We start from the raw sequence: 19,122 nt of genomic DNA, 5'->3' as shown, positions 1-19,122 counted from the left end.
CGAATTTCGAAGAGGGCCAGAGTGGCTTGCAATAGCTCCGCTTCCCGGTCCTGTGTTCTCGCTTCCTTGTGGAATCAGCCTTGATCCAACAGCAATCCAGATCCCCTCCGTTGCGCGCAGTGTCGGCAACAAGAATGGGTAGTAGGCTTTGAGTGTCCGCGGCAGGTCAGCCTGCAGCGTCTGATGCTATTGACATGGAACTCCAGAAAATGGCATGCAGGAACAAGACTTGCCAGCAGACTTCTGCAAAGTAGCGCTACAAAGTGTCTGGATAGCTTGGCCAAAGAAAAAAAAAGTTGCCAGAGCGAGCGTCTCACGTTTCTCTGAGTCCAAGGCGAGAGCCCTGGCACCTTGTACGCTCCGCCTTCTATTCTCAAAGCATTGCGGACGACCTTTCGGCGTGATACGCGGTGTGACTGTAGCCACTGGACTCCCAAAGTCGTGTACTTTGGACTGACCCTTGCAGCGTCCTATCCGTTGCATTGAGCCCGCTCCTTCTTCCCATGCCCGAGCAGCTTCGCGGAAAGCCTGAGCCGCGCAACAAGTCCGTCGTCCTCGATCAATCGCTTGCTGCGCCTTGCGACCTGATCAAACGTCACACTTCATCTTCCTTGACAAAGGTGCCGTCCAGCTTCTTGCCCAAGGAGCGCTGAAACTGTGTCCAAGCCCACCTGTCCGAAAACGCCGCGTCGCTCTGCCGACCAGAGAGTCAGTGGAAGTAGCAGCGCGCGCGTTGGAGTGCACACGTGATTCAGCGTGAGTCGGCACACAGGGTTCGCAGGTGAAAGGCACACGGGGATCGTGGGTGAAAGAAGGCGTTGGTTTCAGGCGTCAGTTTCAGGCTCGATAGCAGCCATCTGCATGGTCATGACTGGGATGCAACATGTACGCTCCGATCACCTCACCTCGTACCACTGATTGATGGCTATACACAACCCCGCGCTTGCGCCTTCTCCCTGCCCATCGTCCACCTGCTGTGCCACCGCGTGATACCAGCTGCATTGAGGTGGCAAGACACGTGAGCCTCAGCCTTGGAGCGGCGGGACTCGATCTTGAATCTTCGGCTCGAGACAGTTCGACTCACCCGGCAGGAAGATACAGAGTCTGACCTTGGCCGACTTTTACGCGCAAAGGAGGCAAAGACTGAGCGTACCTCTTGCACGGAGCGTTGCGCTTGCTCGTGCGAGTCTCGAGAGGAGAAGGTCTGATCCAAGGCGTTTTGGGAGCGGAAGGGACCGGACGGAGGACCAAGTCGGACGATTTGAGCGCGTTTGGAGCAATGTAGTCACTGTCACTCTTCTTCCCGTCGATGGACCACTGATAGATGGGCAGAGGCTCAGCTGGATAAGGTTGGGGAGTGCAAAGTCAGAGGTGTGCTTTGCCATTCTACACATGCTGCTGCACCAAGGCTTGGCTCTCTCGCTGCCCTGAACGCACTTTCTTCCAGCGCCCAACCTTCGGCGGGCGGCCAGAGGTAGAATTCCTTGACGCCTCTGACCACTGTGAACAGATTCTCGTAGTGATCGCGATGAGTGCTGGTGAATGCACGAGCGTTGCCCACCCACAAGTTGATCGCTTCTGGCTCCTTGTCCAGTGCTTGTGTCGCGAACAAGAACGACAACGAAGCGTTGTCTTTAGAGCGTGTGGACGACGCGGTCGTAGAGGACGCGTGGCTACGAGGGGCAAAATCATCACACAGAGGAGAAAGCGCGGGCTCAGAGGTCAAGTTGGAACCTTGCGACTGGAGGTACGCGACGGGCGCGTCTTCTTTGCGGCTAGAAAGAGCGCTTGCCAGGTCCTTGAACGTCCTGTGCACGCAAAAGCGTGAGCGGTAGCATCGCGTCAAGCGTCACCTCCGCGGTGCATCGTCAGCAGGGCGAGAGGCGTGAAGTGAGGTGAGACAGTTGGGGATGCGCGGGAATGCGCCTCTCACATGTCGACTTCCAAAGGCAGTGCAAACACGTCTTGACCTTGGTGAAGCAGCAGCAGATCATCAGCCCTGCCGTTAGGCGTCAGGGCTACGTTCACCTTGGCAGACCCCATTCTCTCCATCAACCAATTCGTGCTGCTCCACTCTTTCAGCGCGGGCCGATCATCCACGCATCCTTCTATCAGCACCGGGCTGCTGCGCGCTACCAGACGCGAGAATTCCAATGCGCTCGGCGGGCGAGAGAGTAGAGGAGGCCATGATGATGATGAGGAGGAGGAGTCCAAGGGAATGCCCAGCAACTCTCGACCTTCCTTGGAGAGGCCCAGACAACTGTCCACGTAGTCCTGCTCCGTAAGCGCGCGGCTCATGCGGAGCGAAAGCTGTGAGGGACAGCGAAGTCAAGACGAAGCTATGAGGGCGGGGGAGCGACTTGACGTCGGAGTCAAAAGTGGGAGGATGAGATGGAGCGACGGGGGGATGGGGAGTGAGCAGCGTGATGCAGAAGGGGAAAGGACACATGAACGCTAGCGGGTTGGTTTTGGGCCAGCCTGCCTGCAGATGGATGTAGCAGACGTTGGCCCCGCCGGCCGCGGGGCGCGCGCCTTTGCCCTGTCACGTGTTGACGACAGTAGAGGCGTTTATCGTGTGGAGGGCGGCGCAGCGCGGGGATGGACGAAGCGTTGCGCGTCGACAATTAAGACGATTCGTAATTTTGTGGCTTGAAGCGTGGCACGCAGACATGCAAGAGCGCATACACTTCCCTCCATCCACCTGCCAGCCATCCTGAAGCGGTTCGTCCAACCCTCCATCACACGCTACACTTCTGCTCGGTCTAGCTTCGTAATGGCGACCTCAAGCACTGCTGCCGCACCAGCTTCCTCGGGCGGTAAGAGGGTGCCCAAGCCCATCTCCGCACCTCGAATAGGCGATGTGTGGATCTCACCTCCTCCTTCTCCTGCCGGGCAGGAAGAGCACTCGCATCGACAAGGCAGCGTGCTCCCTTTTGAACAGATCAACGAGGCTAATGCCGCTGCTGCTAGAGCTCAGGCAGAGCTGGACAACAGTGCTAGGACGGCTTTGTCGCAGCGAGCAGCAGGGGGGGCAGGAGGAGGCGTAATCCTGCGCATCAAACGCAAGAGAGGTCAAGAGCCCGTGGATTCGCTTCAGATTGGACGCTTGCTGGATGATGTGGAAGGGGATGAGGTGCTGGATGCATCTGAGCAAGTGCATGGTGCGGACGGGGATGGGCATCAAGGGCAAGGCAGGTCGAGGAAGAGACTGAGCATCATGAGAGGAGTGCAAGGGCATGACAAGTTGCACGCTGGATCGGAAGAACAGAGCGGACTCAAGAGAACATTCTCTAATAGCGCTTCTGCTTCTACGCTGCCTACACGAATAATGCAAAGTGGCAAGCGATCCCAGAGTGAGTTTCAAAAGCAAAGCAGAGGACGACTGTTCTCTGTGCATACATGCGCTTATCCTGCCCCCGCACCCTCACTGACGTCCATCCACCTCGGTCTCTCACAGTGTTCAGACTAGCCGAGACGGTGGACTTGCAACATTTTTCCGATCCCGCACTGGCCAACGACCTGTCTCGCCGTCTGGCCAACTTTTCTCCTCGAGCATCCTCCCCGACACCGCAGCAGAGCACCATCGATGCATCCGGAAGCGCATCTAGTTCAGCATCCCCAGCTCCTCGAGCTACAGCATTCATCTCCACCAAGTCTACCTCAAAACCCCCCACGGGCTCGCCTTTGCGCTTCCAGGTCATACGCAACGAAGCAGAGGCTTTAAGACGAGGTAGTAAGCGTGCGCATGCAGAGGCCATCTCCCCTGATCAGAGCCCCTCAATGTCGAAGATCACTGCGCAAAAAGGCCGGAACAATCTCTCGGAGGATGGTGCGGACATGTCCGTCGAAGATGTTGCCTCGTCTGCGCAAGCGTCGAATTCGGTTCCTAGAAGCTCCAGCAGACAAAGTCTGAGGAGCAGGACAAGAGGGTGAGTGGCCAAGGACCATACGTCAGACTGGCCCCCAATGGCTCTGACCGCGCCCGCTCGGCCCACCGACGCGTCGTCCGTTGGATTTGGTGCAGGCCGGGTCAGCTTCCTGCTCTGCGCAGAATGCGTATCATTGATGCGATCGCGATTGACAGCCAGAGTTCCAGTCTCACGCGCAAACAGCGTCGAGAAAAGAGGCGCGCCAAGCAGGCGAGCGGATTGCATGCCCCAAGACAGTTGCGAGGCAAGAGCAGGTCGGGAACGGTCCAGGAAGCGCGGGAGAGCGACGATGTGGATGCGGATATGGATGCGCTGGACCGGAAATTCGCTGGTCTGCTCGGAGATTATTTGAAAGGTGCGTAGCCGGCACATCGACGCACGTTTGACCATCGTGCGTCCCGAGAGACGCTGACCCCCAGCGCCTCTACTCTGTCGCGTTGCTGTTCATCACCTCTTTGACCCGATCAGAAACACACCTGGAACCGCCTTCAGATCTTGAGTCCAGCATCTCTCGTCTTACACATTCGGAAGGTGTATCGAGCAGGCCCAGCGAGAAGTCTGGACGATCCAACTCGGCTAGCGGTGCAGAGGACTCTCCAAGCGACATCGATTCGGATGAGGATGACTACGTTTACGATGTGTACTACAGGGAATCGGCCAGCATGAGCGGGAGCGAGCGATGGGCTGATTTGAGCAACGCGGGCGATGGGAACAGCCGAGCAGGACTGAGTCCTGCGCCCGTTGCTGGTCACGCTTCGGCCCCGGCGCCGATCGTCACTGGGCAGTCTGCTCAGCCGGAGATGCAGCACCTGTTCAAGCAAAGTGATAGGAGTCAGGTGGCTACGCTGGAAGGGCTGAGAGCGGAAGATCTGATGGAGTGGCCCGACGATGAGGAAGAGTATGATCTGATCGACGTCAAGACGGGCGGACCGGATAGTGCGGACGAGTGGGACGAGGGAGAGGATGAGGATAGCAATGATGAGGGATTTTATCGGTGAGTCGGGTTGGGGAAAGGGGGCCGACAGAGGCAGTGAGAAAGCATGTTGGATCTTCTTCATCGAGGCTGACCTCATTTTGAGCTGTTTCGCAACCATCACGGCACGCAGAAATGATTATCCAGATAGAGACGTCAATTCGGAAGATGAGATGGCATGGGATCAGGAGGAAGATGATGATGATGATGACGATGATGATTACTGACTGCGCAAGCGGTAAAATCGTTGTGCTCTTCAAAGCCCCTCGAAGCTATCGCCCGCTTTCCGACACGATTAACCGGCATTGTGCTGCTCTGTCGAAATGTCAGACCGTACCATCACGATAACCAGAGTAAAATCATAAACGCGGGCAAACCCAGCTAGCTGCGCTAGTAGTACGAAAAAGTCAGAACAATGAGCCAAGGCTGTTGCGCGCGGTTGGTTGGCGGCGGCAAGTCGAGTCGAGTCGAGTCGAGTGAAGAATCTACACATCACCCGCGCGCGCCCTCGATCGCGTCGAAGTTGAATAAAAACGGACCACGCGCGGACAACACCCGCTGATTTGCTTGCATTTGTATTCCTGCACTGCGTCAGTGTTTGCCGTGTCGGACTGTCACGTGAACGCAGATGTCAGGGTCAAAGTGTTGGACTTTATTTCAAGGGAGATAGATGTTCGATTGCATATATGCCGCGCGCATGTGAGACGCCGCACAGGCTGCTGTTGTGCTGCCAGGGTGCTGCTACTGCAGCTATAGGCCATATTTTAGGCTATATATATTCAAAATTGACGATTACATATATAGCTGCAAGCGAGCTCACGAGCGCGAGGCGCATGCATGACATGCCCGGTACGCGCGCAGCATAGATGGACGCGTGATCGTGTTGCATGGATTGTGATTCAGGGGCTTTGCCGCGAAGACAAGTGAGCTGCTGAGGGCCCATGCAGCAGCAGGGGTGCGTGTGGTTGCGCTGGTGAAGGTGGGTGGGGTGGTGCAACATGCAAGGGCCACTCGCTCACTCGCTCACTCGCTCACTCGCTCACTCACACTCACACTTTTGCCCTCCCTCACTCATCACCACACACTCCTTGCTCAGGGATCGAATTTGGAAGCTAAGAGAGAGAGAGAGAGAGAGAGAGAGAAAGGAACAAGAAGCGTGACACGAATGGCTATTCGACGCAAAGCTGCACCTGACACATCCTTCGCCCTTGACAGCCGCATCAGCATCAGGATCGAGTCCAAGTCCTGCCTACGCATCCATGGCTTCACCTTACACACATCATCCCGACGCGGCAGGGGAGCCTTCGTCGCCTTACGACGCTGCCCCTTCTCCCTACGCAGAGTATGCAAACTATGCGGATGAGCATCAGCAGCAGCACGCTTCTGCGGTAGGAGGCACGGGACACGCGCCCGAATTATCCACCAGCTTTTACAACGAAGCAGCGGCTGCTTTGGCTGGACCTGCTGCTCGAGCTTCACCTTTTGCTGCTGCTGCTGCTGCTACGAATGAGCAGGGCAGAGCATCCCCTTTGCAAGCCAATTTGACATCGCTGCTTCAGAGCCCTTATGCCATTCACGCCCACGCCCACGCCCACGCCCAGCAGAGCAGCACGCCCAATCCTTTCGAAGAGCCGCTTCCTGATGCTCGGCAGATGAACATGCCCATGATCAGCCCTGGCAGCATGTACGATGACAAGACGGAAGTGGATCATACGCCCATGCCCGCTTTGGGCTACGCTTATACGCCCCGACAAGAAGGACCTTTTGCTGATCGTGCAGCAGCAGCAGCAGGTGCGAATGCGGACATGGTCATGGACAGGGAGATGGATATGGATGGTAGAGGGTATGCGGGCGGATACGACTATGCTCATTCTGGACCTTATGATCAAGTAGGCGGCGGCGGCGGCGATGCAGGTGGTTTGTATGGCGAGAAGGAGGAGATGCATTATGCCGGATCGGACTACGATTATGCAGAGGAGGAGAGGCGTTTGGACGCGGCGGATTTGGAAGGGGGCGACGAAGAGAGGGGAATGATGAGGCATGGTTTGAATTACGAAGGCTTGCATTACAGCAGCGATCAACATGTATTTGCGGCAGATGGGGCGACAGAGACGGGTATCGCTCCTGCGGAGACGATGCACTTTGGACCTGCTCCTGCAAGGGGCGCTCAGTTGAGACGCAACAAGACCAGAAAGGCGGTGAGTGCGCGCGCGTGCGGCTCAGGCGGGGACAAGTTCCGAGACACGGATGCCGTCTCTCGTGGATCAAGCATCGTACTGAAACCTTGATCGCCCCCCGCAACGTGCAGGTCAAGTTGACCCAAGGTAATCTCGTCCTCGATTGTCCCGTGCCCACCAAATTGCAATCCTTCTTGACGCGTAGAGGAGAGGAAGAGTTCACGACGATGCGCTACACTGCCGTCACGTGCGACCCCGACGACTTTGCGGCGCAGCATTTCAACTTGCGTCCGGCGATGTACAATCGCCATACGGAGATTCATATTGCGGTGACGATGTACAACGAGGATGAAATACGTGAGTTAGGCGAGGCAGGTGCTCGGACATGCGGGCAAAAGAAAAGAGGAAAAAGGTGGGGCGAGAAGCTGAGGCGGATCGTATGCTTTCTCTTTGGCCCTTTGCGCGCGCGCAGTCTTTACGCGCACGCTGCACGGCGTGATGAAGAACATTGCGCACCTGTGTTCGCGGCACAAGTCTCGCACGTGGGGAGCAGAAGGATGGAAAAAAGTGGTGGTCACAATCATTGCGGATGGACGCAAAAAGATCCATCCAAGAGTGTTGGATTGTCTGGCTGCGCTGGGCGTGTATCAGGAAGGAGTGGCGAAGAATACGGTCAATGGAAAACAGGTGCAGGCGCACGTGTACGAGTATACGACGCAGCTCAGCATCGATAGCAATCTGCAATTCAAGGGCGCTGAGAGGGGTCTTGTACCTACTCAGTGAGTATGGCCCGGCAATATACCCATGCGAGGCCGTGTCGTTGGCTAACGATTGTTGCCCTCCACAGACTCATCTTTTGCATGAAGGAGCAGAATCAGAAAAAGGTGCGTATGAGTGGGAGCAAGGAAAGCAAGTCTACTCACGTGCTGACGCGAGTATTTCGCTGCGATCCTGCAGATCAACTCTCATAGGTGGTTCTTCAATGGTGAGTGAGCGGTCTGCTTGCAGTTCGAGACTCCCTTCATGGCCCGCCTGATCGCTCCGCCGTCCCAATCGCCGTTCTTCCTGCTTCAGCTTTTGGCCCTGTACTGCAGCCCAATGTTTGCATCCTCCTCGACGTGGGCACCCGTCCCGAGGCCAAGTCCATCTACTACCTTTGGAAGACGTTCGATCTCAATTCCAACGTTGCGGGAGCATGTGGCGAGATCCAAGCGGATACTCGAGGACGTTGGGGTTTGGGACCTGCCCTGCTCAACCCTCTGGTGGCAGCTCAAAACTTCGAGTACAAAATCAGCAATATCCTCGACAAGACTACGGAGAGCGTCTTTGGATTCATCTCCGTCTTGCCCGGCGCTTTTTCGGCGTACAGGTACATCGCCTTGCAGAATGATGAGCTGGGAAGAGGTCCGTTGGCCAGTTACTTTAAGGGAGAAACGATGAAGCAGGCGGAAGTGACGTTTAGCCATGCTAACATGTACCTGGCTGAAGATCGGATCCTATGCTTCGAATTGGCGGCAAAGAGGAACGATCGATGGGTGCTGAGATATGTCAAGAGCGCAAAGGGAGTTACGGATGTGCCGGATTCTTTGGCCGAACTCATCTCTCAACGTAGGAGATGGCTCAACGGCTCCTTCTTTGCTGCCATCTACTCCATGACGCACACGCTGCAATTTGGAGAGTCCGGACACGGATTCTGGAGGAAGTGTTGCCTCTATGCAGAAGCGCTGTACAGCACCGTCAACCTGATCTTTGCTTGGCTGTCGCTGGGCAACTTTTACATCTTCTTTAGACTCCTCACCACCAGCTTGGAGAGCAAGGAATTCGGACTAAAGGGAATCGGTATCCTCAACACGGGCGCGCAGTACGTTTACTTGGGAACGACGATCAGCTGTTTCATCTTGGCGCTGGGCAACAGACCTCAAGGATCGCCGTGGAAGTTCTTTGCTGCTGCAGTCATCTACGCCATACTGACGCTCTACATGATGGTAGCCGCCGTGCTGTGTCTGGTCAAGGCGGTCAAGAATAGCCAGCACGATGCCATCTACAGTCAAATGGTCTTTTCCGTACTGGCGACGTACGGAGTATACTTGCTCAGCAGCATCATTGCGCTCGACCCGCTTCATCTCATCACCAGCTTTGTGCAATATCTTCTCCTTGCTCCAAGCTACGTCAACATCCTCAACACCTATGCTTTCTCCAATCTGCACGACTGTGAGTCATTTTTGAAAGAGAGAGCATGCATGCATGCGATTCCGGTCTGGGTGACGTCCTGAACGCTCAACTTGCATCCTCAAACAGTCTCTTGGGGCACAAAGGGTATCTCGACGGATGCCAATGATCTGGGTGCCGTAGTGGCTACGGGCAAAGGTACCGTGGAAGTGATCTTGCCGACAGCTCAAGCGGACATCGATCTAGTGTACGACAAGGCGCTCAGCAATCTGCGCACTCGACCCATGATCATCCGCGGCGACGCCTCGGCCGAAGCAAAAGCCGAAGTGCGACTAGACTTTTTCAGGGATCTCAGAACTAGCGTGCTGCTGCTTTGGAGCTTGAGCAATGGTGTGCTGGCCGCTTTCATCCTCGGCGGCGATAATGTGGGAACGTTTGACCCTGGATCTGGAACGACTAGGAGCAAGGTGTACATGATCGTCGTCCTCGTCTTTATCGGAGCTATGAGCGTCGTCAGATTTGGCATGAGCACCATCTTTATGATTCATAGACTGCTCGTCGGATAAGGCCCCCCTCAGCGCGATGACGGAACGATCAAGAGCGCCCCGATCATGCCCCCCTTTCAACGTGCTTTGTCCTGCTTTCGCCTTTCGTAACGAAATCCCTTTCACGACTTGCGCTTGCTACTGCCCCACGCCTCGACTCATCCTCGCTTCATTTCCGGCCTCCCATTACCCTCGTGCTAGCTCATCCTTCCGCTCGCGTCTTGGCATTGTACTGCTCTCTCTCCCTTACCTGCTGCCCGCTCACGTCTCTCTCTCTGCTACGGACCATCAATGGACAATGGAATTGAAGACCACTTGCGCAACCTCTCTTGGCACTCGTCGTCTAGCGCGCGAGAGTGGCAAAGCCGGGAATCATCGCACTAGTGATGTGATTCGATTAACGTGGAGGTGAATTGCTATATACTTGCTCGTCGTCTTCTGCGCGAGCCATTCCATCCTCGACGACGCCTCGTCACGCCGCTGCGCGAGCCGCTGCATTGCCAGAGAGGCGACGCTTCTTTTGTCGCTGAATGTAATGATCAAAGCTAAATTTTTCCGGCAACCATTCGCCATTGTTGATGACGAGGATCTTCATGCGTCTATGATACTTGAGACCGGACAGAAGTTTGGGCGTGATCAAAAAGTATTGACCTGCGTCGTCCTTGCACGTCACCTCGACCATTTGATCGTGCACCATTCTTTCTACTCGCATGTCCATGCCTTGGTTGATCTCGTCGACGAGGGAGAAGGGGCTTCGACTGAGCTCCGTCAGACTCATCAGGTACAGAATCGTGGATAGAGAACGTTCCTGTCGTGGAAAGACCAGACGTGGGTCAGACAAAGGCCAACAGCTCAAGCGCATCTCATAAGCACTTACTCCACCAGACTGGCGCTGACCAGTCAATGGTTGCAGCTTTTCCGTCGCTCTGAATTTCACCCAAATGACTATGCCCCACTTGGCATAATCCTCCTCTCTCTCCAACTTAACTTCACCGTTGCAGTTGATGCCTGCATAGCCGCAAAGGGATTTAATGAGCGCTGAGACGGTGAGCATCGTCATGGCATTCGGCCAGGCTCACGTTCAAATGCAGCAGAAAATTTCTCATTGATGCGCTCGATAAGCTTGTCCAAATGAGTCTCGTAACGAGGCTGGGACAGAGAACGAGCGGTTCATCAGTGAGCGTACGAGGCTCGAGCTTCGCACGGCGCACTCACGAGAATCTTGTTCAAATTGCGATCGTTGCTCGCCTTTCGACTATTCAAGCTGGATAGTTGCTTCTCAAGTTGGTCGATCTTTCGTGGCGCGAGCAGTGAATGTGAGTCGATAAGCACACCTCAGCAGCTCTCCTGCAGCAGGACTCACCTGCTGCTTTCTCGCCTGATACGCAGCGATCACGCCTTCGTTGACACCAGTAACAAGATCGAGCTTCGCCTGCTCATTAGCCAGCATGTCTTCCAGATCGACGACAGATCTGTCATCCTACGAACAAGATACGATGTCAACAAGGGCGACGCAGCCGGTGGTGAAAGAGCTCTGCAGCAGACTCACCTCTCTCTGCAAGCGATGCACCTCATCTATCACCTCGGCATCAGCTTCGTCCACCAGCCTCTGAGCGTAGGTCATCGAGTCCATGGCTATCCTCTTGCCCTGCTCTAGACGAGCTCCCGCTGAGAAAGGGCGAGAATGGGCTGCATGAGCCGCCTGACCTAGCGCCACGCAGTCGCGACGGTTCGTGTATGCTCACCTTCATCTAACAATCTCTTGGCCTCGCGATGAGACCTCTGATTCTCGGCGATCAGATTTTCCAGAGCGACAATCTGACCGCCGTGTTGAAGCTGCTCCAGAACGGTGACATCGATCCCTGCGCGTGCTCTCATTTGTGCCATTACAAGACCCTGTGGGAGCGCTGCCAATGTCAACGTGTGACCAAGCCTGGTGATGATGTCAATGATTCCGACACCTACATGGACTTCTTTCGACCTTTGCAACATCCTTTGAACCGTCCTTTTCATCTCTTGATCCAATTTGGCGAGCTCCGCCTGGGCCGTAGGCCTGCGAAGCTCAGTGTGCAGAGCCTTGCGTTTAGTCTCTGCAGGATTGAGCGGAGCCCGCGAAGGTGATGAGTCTGGTGCAGACGTGATCCGACTCGCTACAAGCAACGCACCCAAGTCGACTTTTGCCCTTTCCCATACATATCGCGCGTCGGCGATCTCGTTTCTAGCTTCCTCCACTTCGGCCTACCGAATCGAAGCAATCGTGTTAGACAGTCTCGGCGGGAGGAATGCTCGAACCCAGACTCACCTTTCGCTTCTCCACGCCCTCGAGTTGCTTGTCGAGTGCAGAGGACCTCTTTTGCAGCTTGCTCGCCTCCGCCTCGTTCTTGGACATCTTATTGGCAATGTCTCCCATGAGCTTGTCGAGGCGGAGTCGCTCGGGCACGTTGGCTGCCAATCACAATCTTTCAGCATACTGGGACGAATGAGATCCCAGCCCTGCGCTAGACAACCACTCACCGGAAATGCTAAAAGAGCGCGCTGCTCGGATGCCTCGCGACAAGGTTTGGGCCACAGTCTTATCGTAATTCGATTGCTGGATGGTATGGTTCGTGTTTCCCACAATGAAGCGCTTGAACTTGCCGCTTCGCTCTATCTGCTCGGCGTTTACGCGTCGCTCATCGTCCGCAACGGGCTATCGCAGTCGGACGCCTCGAGCGTCAACAGGCTGTGCACGAGCTAGAAGCGCACCTACTCACGATAGTATGAAGCTGCGATTCTTTGCAGAGATAAGCTAAAATTGGCGCGGGGCCATCGACAAGGTCGACGAGGAAACTGTGGAAACCGAGTTGCTCGAGCTGTTGCTGAGAACAAGGTCGCTGATACTCTTCCATCTGCTTCTGACCTTCAAGTTCGACGACGTTGAGCCGCAGCTTTTGCTTGTCAATCAACTCCCTAGTAAAAAAGTCGTAGTCTGCTCGAGTTTGGCAGACAAAGGTCTGCGGCACGGGCGAGCAGTGGCGATGATGCAGGCAACACAGTCAGCTAAGCCTCGAGGACGACCAGCCAGGCGACCCACTCGTTGGATTTGCCAATTGACACAACTTTCTACCGCGTCCGCATGTGACTCGGGATCTCTGACGGAAAGCTCAAGCATGATGGGCTCATACACCTTCTCTTGGAAAGCGCCAGGATTCTCGCGAATCCACTTGACGCCCTTTGCGGTCCCAGAATCGGCTTTGGCCAAGACGGCTAGCCTCACTTCTTTGACGTTATCGACTTCGGCCAATCTGCAGGAGAGCATAACGACCTGGTCAGCTGCGATGCACTCAAGGTGAGTAGAAGGCGACTCTGGAATTGCTCACTTGCGTACGCTGTCAGTCTTCTGGGCGTGCAACGTCTTCGAATCGTTCGCAATCTCATCGAGCGCCTGCGAAATTTCGGCCCTGTCTCGCCGAAAGCTTCGGATCTTTTCTTTGATCTCACGCTATTGGGAGACTTCGCAGCGTCAGAAGCCGTGCCTAGCGCTCGCGGATGTAATGATCACTTACCAGCTCTCGATCCAACGACGAAGTGTCTTGCACATCCGGCTCCTCTGCCGTCTCCTGCTCCAGCGCTGCAATCTGGGTCTGAAGAGTCTTGACATGCTTTTGACGTTCTTCAACCCGTCGCTTGACTGAGTCTCGTTGCTCCTCTACGTTGCTGAGGGCGTTGTCCTGAGGTCGGTGAAAAGTGTGCATTAGCGCAGAATCGGCAGCAATATCAAGAGCAGTGACAACACACAAGATCTGTGCACTCTTGTCTCCGCCTCCTAAAGACGGTCATGTCCTTCGTCAAGTTGGTGTGGAGCGTCTTTAAGCGCAGATCTAGTTTTTGCTTCTGGTCTTGAAGCTGCTCCAGCGCATCCATCACCGGCCTAGCATCCTGCATGAGGTTCTCGTGCTGTTTCTTGCGTTTGTTGCGCACGTTCTTCAGCCGGTCGTACTCGCGCTTATTCTCAGCATAGCGCGCAAAAGGTATGCGAATCTTCAACAACTCGACCTAGGAAGCAGCCGAGTGGCGCACACGCGTCAGCGATTGGGCAGACAAATCAAGCTACACGCTCGTACTGACCTCCTTTTCGATAGCTCGTCGTTCTTCGTATCGCCTGACGTCGCGCTGGAGGACCTCGTTCCTCTCACGCAGATTCTCAATCTCTTTCGATTCTGTCTCGATGAGCTGCTTCAATTCTCGATCCGCCTGACCAAGCTTGATGAGCTCATCATGCCATTCCGTGAGTCTGGGTTCACCAGCGGCACGTTGAGTTTCCCGCAGCAATTCCGGAGGTTGCATCCTGGCAAAGTCGGCGACTTTGTCCTGTGGCAAGAAGGAGCACAGGTTCTCGATCTGGATGTGCAGCTGGCGAGTGCGCTCCATGATCTCCTTGTGCGTCGTCTTGCTGCCGTTGAGGTACCACTCCGACTTGTTGTCGCTCTTCGTGATCTCCCTTCTCACTACGAGGTTCCGACCCCCAGCACGGCCTTTCAGTTCGATCTCGATGGTACCGTTCTCGTAGCCCTGCTTGACGTATGCGGCCACATCTCTAGCCCTGCCGAGCACCGCAGGCTTCCAGCCCAAACCAAGGGCGATGGCGCAGACTACGGTAGACTTGCCCGTGCCGTTGGGTCCGATGATCATGTTTAGATGCGGACCCGGATAGAATTCGACAGCATCGTACGTGACAAAGTGTTCGAGCTTGACGCGCACGATGGATCCAGGCAAGTATCTGGTCGCAATCCAAAGCGCAAACATACATCAGCATCCGGCCACTTGTCTCCCATCATCCCTACGACTCTCACCCGTCAGAGTTGCGCTGTTCCACGCCAAAAGTCAGTGTTCCAGCATCTGCGGTAAGATCCGCCCCATTCCTTGTGCTTGATGGTGCAGGTTTTGTCTCTGCCTCATCCTCATCCTCCGCCAACTCGATTGGCTCTTCCAAGCGTTGGCGCTTCTGGGAGGCGAGCGACATGTCGGCATCGGCTGCCTGATAGCCGCTGTCATCCGCATCATCCTCTTCGGTCTGTTCCTGTTCGTCACCATGACCCTCGCGCTTGAGATTGCTAGTCGACGCGATCTGGGCCGCCGATGCCTCCTCAGCATCCTCATCATCCGCAGATTCGACTATACGACGCTTTGCACGATTCTCTCCCGAAGGTCGAGCACTCAATCTGCGCGACACCGCCTTCTCTGTGGCTTTGGATTGGCGTGAGCTGCGCCTAGAGCCAGCGACTTCCATCTTGGCTTGCAAGGTGCCTGAACGAATGAGTCGATCGGGGGGCCTCCGACTCTGAGCGGAAGTGCGCGTGACCCGATGAGAGGTTGCGAACCTCGCCGGGCAGTGAGAACGCACGCAGCGGAAGGGCGCTCGGAAGCGCTGCAGACAGCCTCTCGAGTGCAAGGCAAGTGTCGAGAGAGATGGTAACGGAAAGGGGGAAGAAACGAGTGGAGACGTGGCGATGAAAATGCGAAGAGGGATGTGCGACTGAATGAGTCCTGGGAGAGCTGACTCACGCATCTCTCTGCCCATCCCTCTCTCTCTCATCAGCTCATCCTGCGCGCCAGGAGCATTTGGCGGGAGTCGATGAGTGGCTGCGCCACAGCTCAATCTACGCGTCGCGCTTCGGCCAGACGCGCTGCCCGCGGGCCATGCCGTCAACACGCGCTTCATGCACGTGCGTCTCATCGTCATGCAAGTGTTGGTTTCGTCCACAGGACGTTGTCAGAGTCTGTGGTCAAGGTTTGAGCCAAAAAGCCAGAGGGTCAGAGTGATCATGATGCTTTTGTATAACCAACGCAAGGCTCGCTACCTCTGTTCCAGACAGTGCTACCTACAGAGGGACGGTGCTTCGGATTCATTAGACTGCATCTTTCCTTTCAGGCAGTCGCGAGCTGGAGCATGCATGTGTGTGCACATTCATTTTCAGCATTTCTGATGACAGACAAGCGTCGATAAAGGCTTTAACATAAGATACGGAGGTATGGGAGAGTGGCCAGACATGTCCCATGAGTCAGATGCTTGCCATTCCCACTCTCCTCAGCGTGAAGGCGCAGCGAAAGGATTGCGTCCAGATACAGCTCTGCCAAAAGCTTTGCCGGCCAGCGTGCGCTTCGATCCACATTGCATGGCCTCCATGTCGCTCTGGGGCCAGACTGGATGCCCCGCAGTGCGCTGGAGGCAAGCCTTCGACGTCTCCGATGGCGCAGGTCTCGCTGGCTCCTTTTTGGCACTTGTGTCTTGAATCGGAGTGATGCAAGGCCTCGTCAGCAAGATCGAGGTGGGAGCAGATGATGACGCTGGTAGCCCCTCGGCGAGCTCAGTGCGGCGGTCCTCGCTAGCACTAGCTGCAGTGCCCGGGACGGAAGAGGGACGGGGAGGACTCGAAGATGAAGTTGACCAGCCAAATGATGGCAAAGCTCTTCTCTTGCGGGAGATCATCATTACCTCCTCCTCCTCCTCCTCCTCCTCGTCCGACGTCCCTGCGACACGTGTAGTATGGTGCGCAGGCTGCAAAGAAGTTCCTGTCGCCCTCGTACTGTCTAACACAAGTCGATCGATGTCGGAACCTGTGCTGCGCTCCATGATAGCATTGGAGGAACCTGAAGTTGAAGACATGCCCATCAGCCCTGCAGGTTGGGACTCGCTGCGAGTAAATGGCTTCTTGGCAGTACTGACGCCGAGTGCTGCTGCTGGCCGACCTACTGCGGTCCGTCCAAGCTTGGTCGAGATGATAGAATCAGCAGCCTTCGAAGGCTCCAAGAGCGGAAGCTCGGGGGCGGACACGCCAGACGATCGCCTGGACGAGTCTGCAGCCAGCGAAAGCTCTGACATAGGCTGGGACTCGGATCTTTTGAACACCGAGCCAGTGCGTCCGTTTTGTTTCGCGGACGACGCCCGAGCAGACAGGGATTCCGCCAGGCTTTGGCTCATGCCTGTGCTGACAGACCTACTCTTGTCGAGCCTTCGAGCCGGAGCCTTCAGTCGGCCCAGGTTACCATGTCCCTTGGCGGATCCGGGCGGCGGCATGAACAGCGTCGGACCTAGTTGTGTGGACAGAGCTTCGCGCGAGCTGACATCGGGCGTGTTCGATCTGGAAGGTTTTCCGCTCATATTTGAGGTGGCGAGATCGACTGCAGTGCAACTTGCGCTCTTCTCCCAGCTCTTTCGACCCCTCGCAGCATTTCCACCCACGCTGACTTCTCTAGCGCCGGATCGGCGCAAGTTCGCGGAGCTCCCTCGCAGGCTGCCTCGGTCCCTCTGTTGAGATCGAGATTCAGTCCTGAGTGCATCTTCCAATTTCGGCCGTTTCGAGGCTTGTTCCGCTGCCAGAGCTGACTGCTGCGATTCTCGAGTAGTGTTGAGGGTGACAAGATCAGGGACAGAGATACCAGACTGCCTTGACCGAGGTGACGAGCATTCGCCCTCCTTTACCGCATGCGCATTCGCCATCTCCTTTTGATCTCCTTCGGAGCCCTCTCCCCTCTGGTCAGGTCTGGCAGGCGTGCTCGCGGCGTACGAGGTCGCGAATGCTCGAGCACGAACAAAGGCGACCTGACGAGGCAGCTTTGCGCCAAAGTAGGGCTTCATGACATCCTGCCACAGCCATTGAAGATCATCTCTGATGTCCTCTGGCTCTTTCGGTCTGGCTGCCGAGCCAAACTGCGCGCCTCTATTACGCACCATTGTGGGCGTGTTGCAGGAAGCGGAAGGCCGACTGGGTGTCAGCCCGAGGCCCAACTCCATGCTGAGCGACGTCGTCACACCCAGCAAAGCAAGGCGTTCAGCGACAGCCTCAAAGCGATGAGCCAAGGCAGCGGCGTCTGTGCCAAGGCTCAATGTTGAGGGATTAGTCCCGCCTGGCGTGCGTGGCGAGATTGTCGACGTTTGTCCCGCCCATGGGAATCCGGCCGACGACCCCAATCCGGCAGTCCAGCGTCGAGCGGCGTCCTTTCTCTTTCGCTTCGTCTTCGGCTTCAGCTTGTCGTCATTTTGCTCCGATCCGACGCCTGGCACTTTCACTTGTCCATCAGCGTGAGTCAGGCCACCGCCAAGCTCTTGCAACGCCGCCGCTTCAGTCGCCGTGCTACAAGCTCGCTCCGCTGGTGGAGGGGCGACAGTCTCGACGATAGGGTGGTCGACGCTGATTTGAAGCAGACACAGCAGCAAGAGAGCTTGCAGCTGGATCCTACCACCAAAGGCGCGATAGCAGGCTGATCGATCAGCATCATGTGGTTGGCAGGAAAATTGGCGATGAACCGGCTGTGGACACTCACTCTCGAGCCTGCATTGCCTGAATCCATCGCCTTGCCTTGGAGCCATGGCGACTTGCAGCTGCTGCTGCGCCGCCGTCTTTTGGAGTGTCGAATGCCACCTTGTGAGCGGCGAGGTCTCTACTCTGAGCAAGCATCTCTTGCTCCTCCGGCTGACTTGGCCTTCCCTGCTCTTCTTGAAGCTCGCACTGCCTGCGCTCATCCGCCAAGCGTTCCTGAAGCTCCGAGTTAACAGCAGCTCCCGGTCCCGACCTGAGCGCCTGCCAGATGAGTTTTAGCTCATAAGCGCCGAATGCATCGCTCGCTCCGTCGTTGTGCTCCACTCCTGCAGCGTTCGCCGGAAGCACAGCGTCCGCCCCTGCTCTGTGCAGTCTCATCAAGCGATCCGGCTTCATGCCATCTTCCCATTTGCGCGATGTCTGCTCGTGAACGGGGTGATTCAAGAGGAGCTCAATGAGGCTAGACCTTATCTGCTGGACGTGGAGAGCTCCGGCCTCATGTTGGTGGCCCTTGCAGTCGAGCGGATGCAGAATGTATGCCATGAATGCGCCGAAGGGTGAATGAGCCTCGCCCAAGTAGAGGCATTCCAGATATCGCGCGCTGATTGAAGAGCTGCTCAGCACCTCGCATGTTGGCCTGTTTCCCTGCACTTTGACATCGATACTCTGGTCCAGGGACGAGCAATCGACATGACAGGCAGCGTCGCGCAACGAGCCCGGCCAAGGCACGGGGCAATCCAAATCGAGAGTGATGCGAGATGTCGAAGCTGTCGAGCAAGCGGCTGCTCCGCACATCTTCGCTACGCCAACCTACACTTCTTCTCGACGTTCTGTGAGGCATGTGGGGATGAGAGGTGGGAGACGACGAGAAGTTGTTCAGATCTCCGATGACATGCAGTGTCACGCCTTTCAGTCTATAGAGCAGCGAGTCTCAAATAGAGTAACGAGTGTGAACGAGTCTTGTGAGTTGCTCAGCTTGCCGCGTCGACCAAGCAAGCGGCATGCTCCATGCGAGAGCAAATAAGAGCA

General features: G+C 56.1%; 6 protein-coding genes across 6 annotated transcripts; 2 read left to right on the top strand and 4 right to left on the bottom strand.

Moving 5' to 3' along the window:
• Positions 1-110: 110 nt before the first annotated feature.
• On the bottom strand, positions 111-904 carry IE81DRAFT_250176 (hypothetical protein). The gene is made up of 2 exons (XM_025511303.1): positions 855-904; positions 111-649 (listed from the first exon to the last, which is right to left on the bottom strand). The coding sequence occupies exon 2, from the start codon at positions 481-483 to the stop codon at positions 187-189; it is 297 nt and encodes a 98-aa protein (XP_025367059.1). The 5' UTR covers positions 484-649; positions 855-904; the 3' UTR covers positions 111-186.
• IE81DRAFT_349760 (Clavaminate synthase-like protein) lies at positions 596-2,298 on the bottom strand (the record flags this gene model as incomplete). The annotated part of the gene is made up of 5 exons (XM_025516443.1): positions 596-694; positions 906-996; positions 1,085-1,340; positions 1,438-1,808; positions 1,934-2,298. The coding sequence occupies 5 exons, from the start codon at positions 2,296-2,298 to the stop codon at positions 596-598; spliced, it is 1,182 nt and encodes a 393-aa protein (XP_025367058.1).
• A 401-nt stretch (positions 2,299-2,699) lies between these two features.
• On the top strand, positions 2,700-5,303 carry IE81DRAFT_326079 (hypothetical protein). Its single transcript, XM_025514719.1, has 5 exons — positions 2,700-3,353; positions 3,458-3,929; positions 4,025-4,284; positions 4,398-4,923; positions 5,036-5,303. Exons 1-5 carry the CDS (start codon positions 2,774-2,776, stop codon positions 5,127-5,129), a joined length of 1,932 nt encoding a protein of 643 aa, XP_025367057.1. The 5' UTR covers positions 2,700-2,773; the 3' UTR covers positions 5,130-5,303.
• A 645-nt stretch (positions 5,304-5,948) lies between these two features.
• On the top strand, positions 5,949-10,114 carry IE81DRAFT_326078 (hypothetical protein). The gene is made up of 7 exons (XM_025514718.1): positions 5,949-7,100; positions 7,211-7,436; positions 7,552-7,858; positions 7,927-7,963; positions 8,037-8,064; positions 8,154-9,290; positions 9,378-10,114. Exons 1-7 carry the CDS (start codon positions 6,162-6,164, stop codon positions 9,812-9,814), a joined length of 3,111 nt encoding a protein of 1,036 aa, XP_025367056.1. The 5' UTR covers positions 5,949-6,161; the 3' UTR covers positions 9,815-10,114.
• Positions 10,115-10,166: 52 nt separating this feature from the next.
• On the bottom strand, positions 10,167-15,308 carry IE81DRAFT_368715 (P-loop containing nucleoside triphosphate hydrolase protein). The gene is made up of 17 exons (XM_025517171.1): positions 14,626-15,308; positions 13,901-14,552; positions 13,571-13,828; positions 13,339-13,503; positions 13,153-13,274; positions 12,867-13,077; positions 12,547-12,786; positions 12,308-12,482; positions 12,096-12,238; positions 11,959-12,031; positions 11,539-11,883; positions 11,343-11,461; positions 11,157-11,273; positions 11,009-11,086; positions 10,873-10,942; positions 10,671-10,801; positions 10,167-10,601 (listed from the first exon to the last, which is right to left on the bottom strand). Exons 1-17 carry the CDS (start codon positions 15,060-15,062, stop codon positions 10,266-10,268), a joined length of 3,672 nt encoding a protein of 1,223 aa, XP_025367055.1. The 5' UTR covers positions 15,063-15,308; the 3' UTR covers positions 10,167-10,265.
• A 411-nt stretch (positions 15,309-15,719) lies between these two features.
• Positions 15,720-19,058, bottom strand: IE81DRAFT_368714 (hypothetical protein). Its single transcript, XM_025517170.1, has 2 exons — positions 18,098-19,058; positions 15,720-18,009 (listed from the first exon to the last, which is right to left on the bottom strand). The coding sequence occupies exons 1-2, from the start codon at positions 18,886-18,888 to the stop codon at positions 15,861-15,863; spliced, it is 2,940 nt and encodes a 979-aa protein (XP_025367054.1). The 5' UTR covers positions 18,889-19,058; the 3' UTR covers positions 15,720-15,860.
• Positions 19,059-19,122: the final 64 nt, after the last annotated feature.

This window comes from Ceraceosorus guamensis (genome assembly GCF_003144195.1).
Source record: "Ceraceosorus guamensis strain MCA 4658 unplaced genomic scaffold IE81scaffold_89, whole genome shotgun sequence".
NCBI classification, from domain to species: Eukaryota; Fungi; Basidiomycota; class Exobasidiomycetes; order Ceraceosorales; family Ceraceosoraceae; genus Ceraceosorus; species Ceraceosorus guamensis.
This window is presented reverse-complemented; position numbering and strand designations above follow the sequence as displayed.